The 18,202-nt window shown below is 44.0% G+C and overlaps 1 protein-coding gene across 1 annotated transcript in view; it reads right to left on the reverse strand.

The window, feature by feature from the left end:
• Positions 1-18,202, reverse strand: part of fhod3a (formin homology 2 domain containing 3a) — a gene marked incomplete at both ends in the record, with an annotated part of 106,866 nt that overhangs the window by 27,088 nt on the left and 61,576 nt on the right. Inside the window, 10 exons of the mRNA XM_080735570.1 lie at positions 2,746-3,216; positions 4,017-4,133; positions 6,343-6,369; positions 6,810-7,009; positions 7,514-7,657; positions 7,799-7,893; positions 8,523-8,634; positions 9,470-9,564; positions 10,993-11,098; positions 12,090-12,157. Coding sequence (XP_080591696.1) covers positions 2,746-3,216; positions 4,017-4,133; positions 6,343-6,369; positions 6,810-7,009; positions 7,514-7,657; positions 7,799-7,893; positions 8,523-8,634; positions 9,470-9,564; positions 10,993-11,098; positions 12,090-12,157 — 1,435 coding nt within the window. The remainder of the gene's footprint in view (positions 1-2,745; positions 3,217-4,016; positions 4,134-6,342; positions 6,370-6,809; positions 7,010-7,513; positions 7,658-7,798; positions 7,894-8,522; positions 8,635-9,469; positions 9,565-10,992; positions 11,099-12,089; positions 12,158-18,202) is intronic.

Below are 18,202 nucleotides of genomic sequence, written 5' to 3' on the forward strand. Positions count from 1 at the left end.
AAGCACTAAATAATGTGTAATGTGTTCCCAGTCTAAATGGGTTAAACCCCTCCCCCTATGAAGAGCATTCATGGGGGGCCCGCAGTGAATCCTTGTACCCAGGGCCCAGAATTTGGTGCGACACCCCTGTATGTGTGAGCACAGGAGTTCATTCTCTGCCCCTTGACCCCGCCTTTTCTGTAATACCTTTTGCTGCTACAGGGGCTTTTACTGATGATATGTTGTACCGGGGCTTTCTGTGTTATCCTTTTAACATAACGTTTGGCTGTTTGCACTGTTACCAAACTTGTCAATCAAAATGACACGTGCTCCGCCTTCTGCGGTCAGTCACCTGGTGTTGGTGGGTGTAGCAGGACTGCTCAGAGCCGAGTAGGAATTGGGAGCTCCATTCCTGAGGGAGGGGGAGGGGTTGGGGGGACAGGAGACGGAGGCAGTGAGTGACCGACCGACCCCCTTCTCATGATCGGTGAAAAACATGACACCATATTGACCAACCAGTGAGCGAAGAAATATGAATGTAAGTTAACACCTAGTTGCTTAACTGGAATGCGGTCAGTGCAACACTAGAGACGACCCTTATTAGTTACCACTGTGACATTTCGCTTCCTAGTTGTCTCTGGAAAACGCTGGTTTAAAGCTGCAATCCATAAGATTTATGTCCAACCTGGGATCTCCCACACGACCACCCAAGGTTCTACAACTAGGCTAAGACGGAAATGATCCTGTTCGTGTTATATTAGGCTTTGAGCTTCATGCAATACCTTTTGGCAACCAGTAGTGGTCAGACCCGACCACAGGGTCAACATCTCTCAGAACTAGAACTACTGTTCCTACGAAACAGTGTGGGCTTGCTGCTCCCTCATTGGCTAAAGGCCCTGCCTTTGTACTGTCGGCAAGTCTTTTGAGGGGAATAACCTGATAAGATTCGGGAGAACATCCTGGCCTGGGAGAACATACGCTTTCAGCGTAGTGGAGAATAAACTTGGTCTATAAAGATTTCAGCGAGCCCAAAGATTTCAAGAACGCTGCTCCTCATTGGCTAAAGGCCCTGCCTTTGTACTGTCGGTCATTTTTTTGAGGAGAATAAACTTGACCTATAAAGTTTTGGTATAACATACTGGTCTCGCCTTTCAGCAAGCCCACAATAATAAGTATGCCCCCTAAGGGCATACTTACTGTAAACATAAAATAGCAAATTTTCTTACTTTTTAAATGTGTTGTATACATGATGTTATTTTATTTTTAGGTGATACTTTTGTATAATGTATTGTTGCTATTTCTTTGTAATACTTTGTGATATTTTATATATTTGTGCTAATGTATTTTAATGTCTTGGACCCCAGGAGGACTAGCTGACGTTAAAGAGGTGGTGCCATGATTCCCCCCCCCCCCCCCCTCTAAAACATGATTATCAGGTATTATGATTATACTAGGAGGAAGATGTTTTCCAAAAAAGTATACAGAAAGAGTTAAAATTGGGTTTTTATGTGGCCACACCCCCAGTTCATTAAGTATGCAAGGATGCCTTCGTGGGTGGTGACCCAGCTGATATAGCCACACCCCACAGCGTTGGGTGAATGGTAATTGGGGAGGAGTTGATACTGTGACATACCTAGTATCTGTGTTTTTTAACTGACACTTTTGACCACAAGGGGCAGCCTCCAAGAGAAAACAAACAAATAGTAAGAGAATACATCATTTCTCAAAAAAAACACACCAGGGGGTCTAATGAAGTACTTTCAACCTCCTAGACACATGAAAAACAGAAAAAGTACAAAACTATGGCACCACCTCTTTAAGGCATCAGCTAATGGGGATCAGTTTAAATAAACAAATAAAAGCACATGGGTGAATAATAATAAAGTTATAGATTGCAGCTTTAAGCTAATAGTTTTTACACTTCTCTGAAATGGGTGTGTTACAGCTTTGGAGCAGAGCAGTACAAAGCTACATAAAGCAAAGCCATGAGGTGTATTTGTTTAGAAGCACAGAGCCTTACCAAAAACGGCTCTGTAGGGAACTCACTTCATATGTGAAGAGAGCAGTACTACGAACTTCCATATTTAGCATAAGATTAGAGCACATTGTTGGCAGCCTTTTCCTCAACACACATATAGTACATACTATACATCCACACTCACTCAAATGGACTGTGAGAAAAGAGTTAGCAAAGCAAAGGAATGGAAGATGTTTAACAACTTAACAACTTAACCACAAGCTCACAACGTGTCGCTGTGCAGAATGTTGTGAGCTTCTAGATCAGCTATTAAAAAAAAATATATATATATATATATAAATAATCCGCCAATAATTACTGTACATAGACAAAACTGGGATACCAAGGTTAAAATGGTTAATGGAAAAAAAAAAGTACAAATGTGAAGAGTTAGATGCCAAATCTGTGAACAGGACTACTTGTGCACTGTGAAAGAAGAGGAGGGGAGTGACAGCTGGAGGCAAAGAGTGCGTTTCGAATCGTAGAAGCTCAAGAGGATGCAGCCACAGAGTTCAGATAAAGATGTGAGGTGAGTAAACAACGCTGTGACAGATTCAAAGTGGAAATCGGTGAAGACTGAGAGGGCGCTGAAAAGGTGCTGAGTGAATAAGGCGAAGGTGTCGGGGAAGATGGCTGGTGGGTAGAAGAGGCTCAAAGTGGTGTGAGAGTAAAGTGCCAGAAACAAGAGAGGAGGAAAGCGGAAACAGAAGCGCTCGCTGTGAAGAGAGGAGACAGGGTTCCCTTGTCACGCCCCCGAAACCATGGACCCATGGGAGTTTGAGTTCCCTTCTGACCCATCTGACCTGGGAGATGTAGTCTTAGGAATCTCTTCCCTGGGTTTCGGGGAAGGAGCCGGTGGCGAAGGCTCCTCGTCCATGTCATAGGAGAAGAGGTGGAAGGGGGATTGGGGCGTGTAGGGGAGGTGGTCGGGGGAGGGCCTGCCCCGAGACAGGGGGCCGACTTCCTTGGTGACGGGGACGATGACGGAGGATTTCTTCCTGGCCAGCAGCGTGGCAAGAATGGAGGGCTGCGCCGGCGGGCTGAGGGGGGACGAGGCGGGAGGGGAGGTGGCGCTGGTGAGCGTAGAGTGGACAGCGGGCAGCGGTAGCGTTGGTGGCCTACTCCTCCTCTCCTCTACCAGTTTCTCCCCTTTCCTGGAAGTGATAGTGATGGACTGGAGGGTTGTTCTGTGAACGCTGGACGGTTGGTTTCTAGTCATGCTGGGAACAGAGGGACGGAGGAATGAGAACTGTGACAAGTAAACACGAGTAAAACAGGACTGATGAATGGTAACTATGACCTCGTCTTGTCTAGAGATGATGATAGTGAAGCACATTAAAGGGACTACACCATGAATTTCACATTTTTCATTTTTTTCTTGTTTTTTGGTCTTCCCAGTGTCTCTTCCAGCCTAAAAAAAAACAATTCATTAACTCTAGCCTTGCCTTTCATTTCAGTGATTTTCTGAATGGGCGTGTCTGAAGGGTACTCTTTTGAACTCTCCTTCTATGTCACAGGGGGCTCATTTCCTATTGGGCCCCCTCGAGAAGGGGGTGGTACTTTTTTGGGAGTCTATTGAGACTATATACAGTATATGAGGTGGAACCATGAGGTAAAGTGGTTCTAAAACGATAAAGAGAAGATTAGCATTGTGCCATGCTAAAATTGGAACGATACAGAGAAGATTAGCATGGTGCCTCCATGGTATCTTCTCTGTATCGTTCTAATTTTAGTCCAAAGACAGCGCCCCGTATTGCATCTGAAATGGCTTGGAACTAGAGACAGAACATGAAATTTCAATATCTTTAGGCTATAGTGGTTGTTTAGGCTATAACCTGTATAAAACCTTATTATGGATCAATATTTATATAAAATATATATTTTTAAAAGCATGGTGTGGCCCCTTTAATAAATCTACAACAAAATATGAACATAACGGAGGGTGTGGATAACCCAAGCTGGTTATACTGTATATAAAGAACCTTCAGTACATTATGCCTTTTATTTGTCCCTAGAATACCTGGGGGTGGTCTGAATAGAGCGTCTATCAGCCCCCTCCTGCTCATCAGAATCAGACTCTGACATTGGAGACTCTTCCTCCTCATCCTCCTCCACCTCCTCCTCCTCCTCCTCCTCTCTGCGGAGGTGGGGAGGAGGAAATGGAGTGGAGGAATGGACGGAGGAGGAAGTGGGAGATAAATGGACAGATCGATGGAAGGAGAGAAAGTGGGATGGATGCAGAGATGAGACGGGACAGATGAGAACAATTTTCACAAAAGGGGGAGGTAAACAAACAGGGAGGAAGAATGAAAAAGGGGGTAAGAGATGGATGTACAGGAAAGACACTGTATTACATACATACTAAAATGTATGAAATATTACGTCACAAACCATTATACATTACTTCCTTGAGGGACAGATATTGAAAATAGCCTGTATAGCCTGTATCTACAAGCTCACAACAAATTGAATCGCAGGCTTGTAGAACTATTTTCAACATCTTTGAAAAGTCTATCGTTTCATACACTCTTCAATGTATGAAATATCCATGAAAGTCGTGCAGACATTAACAAGACACAGGGAGGCAGATGGAGACAGAGAGGACAGAGATGCACAAAGAAAGGAGGGAAAGATGAAAAGAGACAGGAAGCGAGAAAAGAGTGATGTAAAAAGAAGGAGAGAAAGAACAACAGAGGGTGGATGTTTCTAATTACAGTACGGTCCTCTGGTACAGTAGTTTTACATGCATGTGGAGACTGAACACGCTGACAGAGACAGAGGGAGGAGGAGGAACGATGCAGGGAGGAAATGACTCAGGGCATATAACAAGTGATCTGAGATCAGCTCAGGTCCGCGCCGGTGAGACGGGGGACATGTGAGCCGGCTGATTGGGAGTCAGGCGCGTTGAGATGTTCCTGCTAGTGAAACCAGATGAGGCTTGTTGGGGCCGCACCGCTGTGCACTGCCAGGTGCTGTTCCATTGGACCGAAGCTGCGTACGTGCGTGTGTGTCTTTCTGTGTGTGTGAGACGGATGGAACACCCAATAAATGTGTGCTCGCGCGTGTGTACATAACACATCTGCAAGCGTGCGTGTGCTGTGTGTGTGTGTGTGTGTGTGTGTGTGTGTGTGTGTGTGTGTGTGTGTGTGTGTGTGTGTGTGTGTGTGTGTGTGTGTGTGTGTGTGTGTGTGTGTGTGTGTGTGTGTGTGTGCGCGTGTGTGTGTGTGTGTGTGTGTGTGTGTGTGTGTGTCTGTGTATGACATACTGTGTGTGGCATGTCCATCTCGTCTGTGTGTCTGTGCGGGCACTATGCAGTACCGTATTAACATAAACATACAGTAAATATGAAGCTGGCAATATTTCCTTTCAACAGTCGATCAATGAGCCGTGTGACCATTGACCGTTGACTCCCTCCTGTACACTTTCATGTTATGTGCAAATACACACACACACAAATGTGCACATGGTCACACACACACACACACACACACGCCAGCATTTCACTAGCCCATGCTGTTAACACACAGCGCTGCGTTAGCAACGGCGCTGACAGTCCCTGCGCTGTACTTACACGGGCCCAGGGCCAGAACCTTACTGCGTTCACACATTTCAAGCTGAGAGGGGGTGACGGGAGACGAGAGGGGGAGACAGGTAGAGAGGAGAGCAGGGCAAGGAGAGGCGAGGACGATGAAAGACGAGAAAAAGGGGGGGGGGGGGGGGGGGGGCACGAGGGAGAAAGAGGGAGTACATGTACCTGAGGCATGCTCCTGGAGCCGCAGGTCTCCCAACTCACCTGCATGCACAGACAGCAACGCTCTCTCGAAACTAGTTAGTTGGTTCAGCTCATGTGCTTGCTGCAGTTAGCATCATCACAAACAAAACTCCTCTGCAAACTGAGTAGGCTTGTGCTCCTGCAATTTTGGAGCGTGGCGTATTTTCTTTTTTGCGCCTGTGACTCAAGTGTTAAGAAAAATAAACGCGTGTGTGACACACTTCTGTGAAACCACTGGTTCTCAATGTGCAATCCAGGGACCCCCATGGGGGGTGGGTTCCAGGGATCCAGCTAAATGATTGATAGTTAAAAAAAAACAATTGGATCCTTATGGGTCAGTATCTCCAAGAGTGTACAGACTACGGGTCCATTTGGTTCCATCTGTACACTCCCTGAGGATATTACATTGTATCAAATTGGGGGTCCGTGGACTGGCGCATATCAAACTGGGGGGTCCTTGAAATGACAGAGGGTGAGGATCCCTGTGTTAAAGAGCCATGTGTTTTAATGAATAGGCAGAAGGACAAAGGCCATCAGCTCTGACCTTTCTTCTGAGTGGCATTAGAAAACTTACATGGACTGGAGACAACCTGACAGTGCTCTGGGGGAGAGTGTCACAGGGACACAATCAGTCACTCATCTGTGACACGCAACCACTTTAACCATTCTTTTTTTTATACTTTGGCTATTCAAAAATAGCAGATCTTCAAGCTCATATCAGATGAGCTTATAGATCTGCTATTTTTGAAAAAACGTGAAAGCTTGAAAGCAAGATGCGGTCAAATACATATAAATCTAGGGGTCCTTGACATTAAAAACTATGAGCACCACAGATAAAGAAACATACGTTTTTCAGAAAACCATTCGGATTCAGAAGACATTTTTTTTCGTATTTGTTCAGGTTTTTCAGGACCCCATACATGTGTGTCAAGGTACCATGAATGAAAATGTTTTTTCTTTGCATCCCGTGGAGTGGAGTATACCCTATTACCCCACCCCAACCCCCTCCTCTGTTTCCTCTGTCCGTCCCCTGGGTCTCACCTCTCGCTGGGGTCTCTCATGGGCGAGGCGGGGCTGCTGGGCGAGGCGTGTCCGGACCTCCCTAGAGAGGCTCTGCGGCTCCGCCTCCTCTCCAGGCCACGCCTCTTGTCTCCGCCCGTGAGGCTGGTCCGCCGGCGGTCCCTGCGGCCCGTGGGCGGGGGTTGGCTGTCGTCATCGCCGTCCTCGTGACGTAAGGTCGCCTGAGGAGGGAAGACGAGAGGAGGGCCCAGGGTGAGGTGAGGTGATGAGGAGTGTGTGTTTGTGTGTCTTTAGGAACTTCATTGTTCTTTGGTTGAACCTCTACAGCAGTGGTTCTCAAAGTGGGGTCCGGGGACCCCCAGGGATCCTTGAGGGAGTCCCCAGCTAAATGATAATAGGAACCAAATGGACCCTTATGGGTCTGTAACTCAGAGAGTGTACACATTTGTACACTCTCAGATTTAAATTAACATTGATTTTACAACATAAATTGGGGTCCCAGAGATAGAAATGCCATTAAATGTGGCCTAATGTATGTCAAATTGGGGGTCCTTGAAATTAAAATGGTTGAAAATCACTGCAAGAGCCATAAAAGTCTGCTCTTATGGGGGTCCTTGGCATATCTTTTCAAATGGTTGTCCGTGAGCTATTACGTGTCAATTTGGGGGTAATTTGGGGGGTCCTTGACACTGCTCTACAGTACAGAACATACTGTAGACACAGACCTCGTAGATGTTGAGCTGTTCCACCAGGTCTATATCGGTGCCCCTGCGTCCCAGGTGCCTCTGGGACACCGACTCGATGCCCTGCTCCTCCAGTCCGTCCACCATGTCATAGAAGGAATCCTGGTCAGGCAGCGCTGCCAGGGTCTGCCAGGGACGGAGGAGAGAAAGAGAATACATAACATAGGTTCACACACAGGTCAAGCGGGTAGCGTTTAAAAGAATCCACCCATACAGTATGTGTATCTGCACTGTAAGTAAAGTAAAAAGCATAGATTCCCAGCATACCTTGTTGATGAGGGTCATGGCGTACACCAGCAGCTCTGTGTCCACTCCGTCCTTCTCGTCCAGGATCTCCATGCAGTGGGACCATTGCTTACCACCTGGAAGTCAACACAGATACACTATGTGTCTTATCCATCCGTCCACCAACTACAGTACATCTGTGTGTCTGTGTGTCTGTCTGTCTGTCTGTCAGTGTGTCAATGTGTGTGCATGCATGCACATAGTAAAATCTTCAAGTGTTATTTAGACACTTCTAGTGTTTAAATGTAACCAAATCTCAGGAGTTAAGGCCCTTTCCCACAGCACCCGATAACGATAACAACAGTTTAGGCATAGAGCAACGGACTCACTCGCTTTCGCCGTGGAATGAAGACTCACCTTTTCAGACTCCACCTAAACCCAAAGCACTACTGAAACACTCAATGACCATACATGAAGCTAGTTAGCATTTGTTTTTTAGGTTTATTAGAAACTTTTTTTTCTTGACTGATTATATCGTTGTGATGTGGACGCTACCATCCACTCTCATCCACTTCAATGGAGAAATATATTTTTTATCGTTATCGGTATCGTATCGCGCCGCAGTGGGAAAGTAACCTGGCGTTGCTCATACTAATTCCTCACTGCACCACCACTACCGCCAGGGGGTGGTGTTGTGCAGTCTGGTTTGTTAACCAGGCTAGTGGGAAAGGGCCTTTAGACTTTCCAGCGTGGTGGTGTCCTGTACCTCTCTTGCTGTCCACAGTGGTGATGGCCTGGATGAGCAGAGCGGCGTTGGACTCGGAGTATTCCACGAACACCAGCAACAGCTTTAGAGCCGTCTTCACCACCAGACGGAACTATGAGAAAACAAACATAATACTGTAAAAACAGATAATACTGTAAGTATGCAATACATATACTGTATGTGCACATGGGATGGTGTTTTCCTCTGGTGTTTCAGTCCGAGTGTATCAAAGGGTGCGTTCGGAAATGCGCACCGGACTGCGCGGGCGTTTATCGTGGGCTTGCCCAGGCCTTACGGCCTGGGCATAAATATAACGATTGCATTCACCACGGCTTCGTAACTCGCGCGGCCGGCGGCCTGGCCCGCTCTTCGCGGCCACTCGCGCCTGCGGCGCTCGGGGGCGAAGAGCAGGACCAAGGACCGCTGGCCTACGCGCCGCTTGCAATGTCGTGGACAATAAAACGAGCGCACCCTTTGATACACTCTGACTGAATCACCAGTAGAAAACACTCTCTCATGTGCACATACAGTACATACATATACCTACAACTAGTAACAGATACACCACCCACTACTACTCATGTCAGGACACTGTTGCTACACTGCTAACACAACAGTGGATGGAGTTCAACATTTTAAGTGGTGCATTTAAAGCCAGCTGTGAGGAATTTGACATGGTAATGAGTGTGTGTGTGTGTGTGTGTGTGTGTGTGTGTGTGTGTGTGTGTGTGTGTGTGTGTGTGCGTGTGCGTGTGCGTGTGCGTGTGCATGTGCGTGTGGGTGCGTGCATGCGTGTGTGCGTGCGTATCGTATTGGATGCAAGGCTGATTTCCCAACAGGACAGCTGCTGACGTATAGTTCCACATGCAAGCAGATTGAATGTTGTTGTACACTCATTTCAGAAAGCATTCCAGGTTTTGTCATTGGGCAATATGGAGCATCTTCACCTTTGACCCGATTAGAGTGTAGAGCCACTGGATGGTCTCGTCATGGCCAATAACACCGTTCATCCCATCAACATACAGCATGATCTGACCCAGAGCTGTGGGCATCAGAGAGAGAGAGAGAGAGAGAGAGAGAGAGAGAGAGAGAGAGAGAGAGAGAGAGAGAGAGAGAGAGAGAGAGAGAGAGAGAGAGAGAGAGAGAAACAGATTACATGATCTATAAAATGTACATGAATACGTTCCGTCAAACATATTTCTACCCTTTAAGAAACAAGGGAACACATCTGAATCAGCTTTGACAAGTTTCTGTTTTGGGGTTGTACTATTTGTATTTTTTCCATTATGTTGGCAGCCAAGGAATGTTGGTACACATTGATTTGTATTTCCATAGCAATATACTAGATTCTCATTGTTTTTGAAAACTATTCGTATAAATAATATTTAGTAAATGTTTCTTTATACTGTTCAGTGTAATGCACATAATTCTTACACTGCTAAACATTTACAGGTGATGTCAAGTTGAATTGGTATCTGAATTGTGCTTTGATTTGAGTTGCTCATAACACAACACACACACACACACACACACACACACACACACACACACACACACACACGCACGCACGCACACACGCACGCACGCACGCACGCACGCACACGCGCACACATATTTTAACACTTATGTCACCTGAACATAAATTCAGCCGTGCCAGCTTGCATGTTACAGCTAACATACATGTGAATTGTTCACACATGCTACAGAAATGCTATAATTCAACAAGAGCTGTTCATTTAGTGACAAGACGGGTATGGAGTTTCCCCCGGGGGGAAACTTAAGCAAAGTTGTGAAGCGGAGACATCAAACATGGTGCGACAATAATGACCTCAGTGGTATCCAGTTACCACAGGGATGTGAGCAGCTAGTGGTGACTTGCGTGACTTATTACCAATTAATAACGAACACAAACACTCTGTAATTATGCTGCTCTAGGAGCTATTATCAGTGACAAGTGTTTGGAGTGTGGCTTTGATAGATAAGCCCAGGTGCCCATTCGTTATGTATGTGTGTGCATGTGTCTGTGCGTGCGTGCAAGAGAGAGGGAGAGAGTGAGAGAGAGAGGGAGAGGGAGAGGAAGAGAAAAAGAAAGAGAGAAGGTGACAGAGAAGGACCTATAGGAATGTACTGTTGGATTAACTGTCAAAACTGGTCTTGGTTCTGTCTCAAGACTACATTCTTATGGTCTCTCTATCTTTATCTAAGTCTCGATCTAAACCTGGTCTGAACCCCCCTTCAGTCTTGGTCTTGATTCAGTCTCAAACCCCTATTAGTGTCATATTAGGTGTTCTCGAGTACAACACTAGATGAAAACATTGCACAAGACATGCACAAAGGCAGCGTGTGCATGAGAGTAAACAATCGCAATCTTAGGGTGTCTTTGCTCGTTTAATTGTACTCGCCAACGTGTTAATAAAGTATTCAATCAACCCAAAAAAAAAAACAGATGTGGATCTAGACTAGAGCTTACCTCTCAGTATGTAGTTCTGGTAGTTCTGGTCAGCCTCTGCTCCCACCTTGATGAGGCATGTCAGGCCCTCTGCTATGACAAACTCATGGACCAGGTCTTTGTCATCCTGAACAGAAGGAGAGGAGGACACCCCATGATGAATGAATGGACCATTGTAAAGCGCTTTGAGTTCACAACTTGCTTAGAAAAGCACTATAAAAATGCAATCCATTATCATTATTTATTATTATAGAGGCAGAAAAACAGTGGGAAGGAGAGGGGGTGGGGGTTGAGCAAGACAAACATGCAACATGTATGACGTGTGCATATTCTATTGATTTATAACATGATGAGTCACATGTAATTGCAATCTACGTTCTTAACCAGAAGGTGGCAGTAATGTGCAGGGAGTATGACTGGCCTTATATTGGTTTACTGATTGCTACATCATCTGCCAAAGGCAAACTAATATGCCTCTCACCAGCTCAGACATACAGAGGTAGTTTCAACATCAATGTATTTCTCAATTTGTTGTTGATGAAATGCCGGAAAGTCTTCTTCACTGCTGAGTGGCTGAGTGAGTGTGTGTGTGTGTGTGTGTGTGTGTGTGTGTGTGTGTGTGTGTGTGTGTGTGTGTGTGTGTGTGTGTGTGTGTGTGTGCGCGCGTGCGTGTGCATGCCTGTGTGTGTGTGTGTGTGTGTGTGTGTGTGTGTGTGTGTGTGTGTGTGTGTGTTTTTTTTTTCCACACAAGCACACTTCTGTGGGCACGTGTGTCATCCAGATAGCAAAAGTGTCCGTGGCGTTGAAAGAGGCTGACTTCTCTCATCCTAAAATAAAGGTTTGCACACGCACACACACACACACACACACACACACACACACACACGTGTGTGCGCGCGCACACACAAGCCACGTGGAAGGAGCTGCCTGTCATCATGGAAGCACACAGTGGCCACAGTAACCAACTGTATTCTCCAAACACATACTGAAACTGTAATTGTGTGTGTGTGTGTGTGTGTGTGTGTGTGTGTGTGTGTGTGTGTGTGTGTGTGTGTGTGTGTGTGTGTGTGTGTGTGTGTGCGCGCGTGTGTGTGTGCAAGTGTCTTTTTTTGTTTTACCTGAAATATTTGCTTTAGGGAGAAAAGTGCCCTCCTTAAGTCACGTCCATTGGAGTTATACAGTTTTTCTGCAAAAAAGACAGAGAGAGAGAGAGAGAGAGAGAGATGGTTATTTCCAAAACTATGTTAACTATAAACATGCTATCTATATGTGGCTACTCCATCAGCACTAGCTATATCTATCTGAATGCACGCAGGCCCACATTTATTAAGCTCACAGAGATTATAGATTGGCTATTTTTGGCAAAGAGATTTAGTCTTCGTGAAGACATTTTGGATGATTAGTATAGACCCCTGGGGACTCCGGTCAATGAAGTATATAGGTGGTTAGTGGTGCTGACTGATTGATATGGAAATGGAATGAGCCCTTTGAGAATAGGAAACGTAATGCGTTGACCCTCGACCCTGAAGCACTTTCTATACCTAACTAATAAACGTCCCCTCGGGGGCAAGACATTCTCAATGAACTGGATGGATTATTGCAGTGCCAGGGGCAGCACGTACTGTATGTCCCATAATGTCTAAATGCTTTGTCCAACCTGGCACAGTGTGAAAGTACCATGTTACAGGAAACTTATATCATTGTGTAATGCACAAAAAACACATAATGTGACGTAGACAGGACACAGCCACTGAAGGAAGGTCTATGAGAGATATATATTATGACACAATATTACATACATTTGTCTTGAGCCTTGTATGCAACACATAATACACACATTTGACATACCACACACACAAACAAACTAAACATTTATTACATAAAAACATGAAGACAAGAGCAGTGATGTCCTTCATTCTTCTATTACCCCTCAGACAGATTCTAAATTTAGCCTCAAAATCGACTGGTGAACAAAGGACTTCTGTAGTCTGATCTTATTGACTTTTGGAACTTTATACCTCCTTTTTAAAGGTAGATGCTTTCACTTTTTCCAAGTAAAAAGTAAAATTCAAAATATAATCATACAACTCATACCATCTCTATGTACAACAGCATTGTATGTAGAGTGCAAAACTTGGCCTTGCCATAGAAGGTTTTAACAAGAGGGACATGTATAGGCTAAAAGGCCAACTAAAATAGCTATAGCCAATTCAGTTCAGACTATTTCAGGACTGAGTTTTTGAACCGTTGCACCGGATCATTAAACAATTCCTCTGTGGCCCTTGAGCAAGGTAAATTAACACCCCAGCAGCAGACTGTGGTTGTGTTGAGTAGCACCCTGGTGACAGGAGGCTTAACCTTGTCTCTCTCTGCAGCTATACTTCCCAAGACGCCACTGCAGCAAATTAGACAGTTTTCATGCATATATGCATATATCTTTATTTGACATATAATTTGTGTATCTCTGAAAGGGAATTCCCCCCATTTGCAGCCAAAGGGTGTAGCAGGTTTCGTATCCTCCCCAATTCCATTTTCTTGTCCTTTTTTGTTTTTGTTTACTCAGAAACAGAAGCAATTGGCCTCCCTGTTTCTGCCAGACGCCGGCCTGTACTTTGTGGTCGATCTCTCTCTTCCTTCTTTCTCCATCCTTCACTTCGTTACTTTTTATTCACCTCAGCTTTGACCATTTATTCTTACCAAAAGTCTGTCGTCCATGAAGAAATAAGGACTTATTGGCAAGAATTGCAAATAGGCGGCTTATAAACATTTTTTATGTGATACAATTTAAGCAGTTTTTTGTATAGCCTATGTAATGTGACTATGTGCTCGGAATATTTGGAGAACAAAAATAATATTGGCACAGTGGGAAAGCTAAAAGTGTCCTGGTTCTACTCTACAAGTGCATGTCATTCAAAATGTGTTTTTAGAAACATTCGGCGTCTTCGGACAAAATGCTACATTCTTGTCAGTCTGTGCATGGAATAAAATAAAATAAATATATATATATATATCGTCGTTGTCGGGTGGAAACCTCGTATCTCCAAGTTTCAAATTTGTACGTTCTTTCGCAAAGTAAAGCCCTGCTTCATCAGACAAGGCCGTCGCACAAAAGTAGTGAAAACAGCAGATCTACAAGCACACAACGCCTCGCGGTGCGAGGCGTTGTGTGCTCGTAGATCGGCTGTTTTCACTAGTTTAAATCATTTTTAAAATGATAAATGCAAAACGAACGGTTTTGGACATACAAGGTTTTCATCGGACAGCGACGATATATAGGCCTATATACTTTGATCCTGGAGTTATCCAAGTTTAGCTTTTGCCTTAGCAACAGATACCCAGAGCTCCAGATAGGTCAGACAGGCAGTCTCCTGAACAAGGCTCACCCATATCTGCACCCTACACAGAATCATAGCTGTGTATCAATCATAGACGATTTGAGGAGGACACAAAGATGCACAAACTTGGGATTTACACACGCCCAAGCCCCCCCCCCCCCCCCCCCCCCCCTGCTGACACATAATTGGATAAACACTCACACAACAGTCTCCCAACTAAATCTGCTTTGGACATAAACACTCACATGTACGTACATCGCACCATTATACATTTGTATAGAAAGCACACAGAGGCGAGCTGGCATGGGGCAGGTGTGCACAGTACTGCACACACATGCAGTTACACACGCAGGCTTACACACATATTCTAAAATACTATTGCAGTGCTTTATGTGAGCAGTGTGGCCTGTAGCAGTTCCTAATCCCTATTTTCCGTGTCGTGACCTGAATACCTCACTGCTAGAGTCCAGCCGGCAGCTCATTAACATTCCAATAAAGCTCTAATCACTACTGCCCTGTGTGTGTGTGTGTGTGTGTGTGTGTGTGTGTGTGTGTGTGTGTGTGTGTGTGTGTGTGTGTGTGTGTGTGTGTGTGTGCGTGTGTGTGCTTTAAGGCATATATTATTTAATACATTCCAAATTCAATACATAATTTAGTGTCTGTGTCTGTTTCTGACGTCAACATGTTGCATGGACTGGAGTGTGGACAGAGAGAGTGTGTGGTGAAGATGATCAGAGCTTTGAGGTGTCATTGGTTCCATCCATTCACAACCTCTTATCTTTCCTCTTGCACTACAACAGCACCTCTGGCTTTTACGAGCTCACTTAACTGGAGTTTAGCCAATGCTGAATCGTGAGCCTTGCCTGTGCAGAGCTCTGGGATTGGTTCCATGTATTTGAGCAACTTCCACTTATTAATGGATTTATATAGGTAGCAGCAGATTACCCCCACGGTGCAAAACACCATACAAAAATGTACAATTTAGGCATTAGCAGGTGCTCTTATTCAGACCAACTTGCTAGTGCAAGAGCAAATGGAATGAATGCTCGTCAACAAATTACAGGATACATGGTCACATAAGCAGAAAAGAAACAAATAAACTGGGATACCAAGTAAACATCAAACCTAAGATCTGTCTAAACAACATAACAAACTAGAAAGACTGTTCCTTCGAAACAGTGTGGGCTCGCTTCCAACCCAACAAATAGGATACTTTAAGGTACTGTAAGGTACAGTACCTTACAGTATTGTACTGTACCTTACTATACTGTACTGCACCTTACTGTACTGTACTGTACTGTACTGTACTGTACTGTACTGTAACTTACTGTACTTTACTGTACTCTACTTTACTGTACCTTACTGTACTTTACTGTACTCTACTGAACCTTACTGTACTTTTACTGTACTCTACCCGAACCACACTTTGGCAACCAGCCATGGACCCCCTGGAAACCTTTCAGGGACCCTCGGGGGTAACCGAACCACACTTTGGGAACCAGCAATGGACCCTCAAGGACCTCCAGGTTTCCCTATGTTTTGTATTAATTCTAAAATCTGCAAAGTAACAAGTAACTGAAGCAGTCAAATACTGTAATTGTAGTGGAGTTTAAGTAACAAAAATGGAAAGTAAGATATGATGAAAACACTAGAAATACTGTTCCTTCGAAACAGTGTGGGCTCGATTCCAACCCAACAAATAGGATACTTTAAGGTACTGTAAGGTACAGTACCTTACAGTATTGTACTGTACCTTACTATACTGTACTGCACCTTACTGTACTGTACTGTACTGTACTGTACTGTACTGTAACTTACTGTACTTTACTGTACTGTACTGTACCTTACTGTACTGTACCTTACTGTACTGTACTTAACTGTACTCTACTGTACCTTACTGTACTATACTGTACTGTACTCTACTATGCCGTACTGTAACTTACTGTACTGTACTCTACTGTACCTTACTATACTGTACTTTACTGTACTCTACTGTACCTTACTGTACTCTACTGTACTTTACTGTACTCTACTGTACCTTACTGTACTGTATTGTACTTTACTGTACTGTACTTTACTGTACACTACTGTATCTTGCTGTACCTTACTGTGCTGTACGTTACTGTACTTAACTGTACTTTACTGTACACTACTGTACTGTACTGTACCTTACAGTACTGTACTTTACTGTACTCTGCTGTACCTTACTGTACTTTACTGTACTCTACTGTAACTTACTGTACCTTACTGTACTGTACTTTACTCTACTCTACTGTACTGTACCTTACTGTACTTTACTGTACTCTACTGTACCTTACTGTACTGTACCTTACTGTACTGTACTTTACTGTACTCTACTGTACCTTACTGTACTATACTGTACTGTACTCTACTGTGCCGTACTGTACCTTACTGTACTGTACTCTACTGTACCTTACTATACTGTACTTTACTGTACTCTACTGTACCTTACTGTACTCTACTGTACTTTACTGTACTCTACTGTACCTTACTGTACTGTATTGTACTTTACTGTACCTTACTGTACTGTACTCTACTGTACCTTTCTGTACTGTACCTTTCTGTACCTTACTGTACTTTACTGTACTCTACTGAACCTTACTGTACTTTTACTGTACTCTACTGAACCTTACTGTACTGTACATATTCTATGTGTTCTAGATCTACATTTTTGATTCTGTGTTTGGGAACCAGCAACTGTCAAATGGACTCCAACTGTAGTGGAGTATATTGAGTGCATATACTGTAGGCTAACAATCCCAGATCACATCTGTCCTCCACTATGTCTATAACCAAGGCGTTCTTCTATGTGGCCACTCCAGACTGAGGAGTGGAGCATGGCTTTTATTGTGTTTGTGGATCTGACTTGGACATTTTTGATATCTCCCTGACAACCAACAACAACCACTAATATGGCTGACTGTCCCTGCGGGCTCTAGGATATATGGCTATGGGATTTACATCCCATCGCCCGGACTTGATTCTTGATCACAGCTGTGTAATCAGTAGAGTGGAGAGGGACATTTATTTATAGTTTTAACTATAACTATAGTTTTATACATCACACAGCTTAGATATTTGGATCAAATCAGAGAGCAGACCTGTGTGAACGCATTGATATAAATAGCATATCTGAAGTGTGAATATTGCAGCCACAGCGCCTTAATATAAACATGGGTCCCTTTCCTCACTAAACCCATTGGAAATGCATTGGGTGCTTAAAGTTAAACATTTTTATTTTTTTATAATTATACTACAAAACATTTCAAAAAGAAAAATACACGCACACTTGTCCTCAGTAAGCTGAACACATAAAAATTTGAATGGTGTTGAAAGGTGTAAGCGTTTAAGAGATGAAGCGCGCCAAAGTTTTGAGGATACTGACTAGTATAGAAATAAATAATGAAGATAACATACGTGTGCTCGCCTTCCAGGCGAGCCCACAATAATAAAAATGGTGTCATTCTTTAGTGCTGAATTGTGCCGTAAATTTTATAATTTGTGCTGCTATCATTATTGAGATATTCTACACGACACCACTGTTCTGCTGCTATCTTCTACAATGAAATACTGCTGCACCGGCAATCAGTAAACTGCTGCTAAATTTGCTAATTCATAACCATATAAATATTTATATATATAAATATATATAAAAGCACAATTGATGATTTCAACTGCACAAATTAGAGCACATCCAGCACAAAAAATGTAGACCATTTTTCCCGATTTGTAGCCAAACAATTGGGGTGCAAGCCTAAGCAAAACTATAACTTAGAATAATCCCTTATTCTTTTTAAGTAAAATTTCTAAAACACTACAAAACATGTCTCAAAGACAAATACAAGCAAACGTCTCCACAGTAACAGTTGTTGTGT

This window comes from Nannobrachium achirus, assembly GCF_963921795.1.
Source record: "Nannobrachium achirus genome assembly, chromosome: 10".
NCBI lineage: Eukaryota > Metazoa > Chordata > Actinopteri > Myctophiformes > Myctophidae > Nannobrachium > Nannobrachium achirus.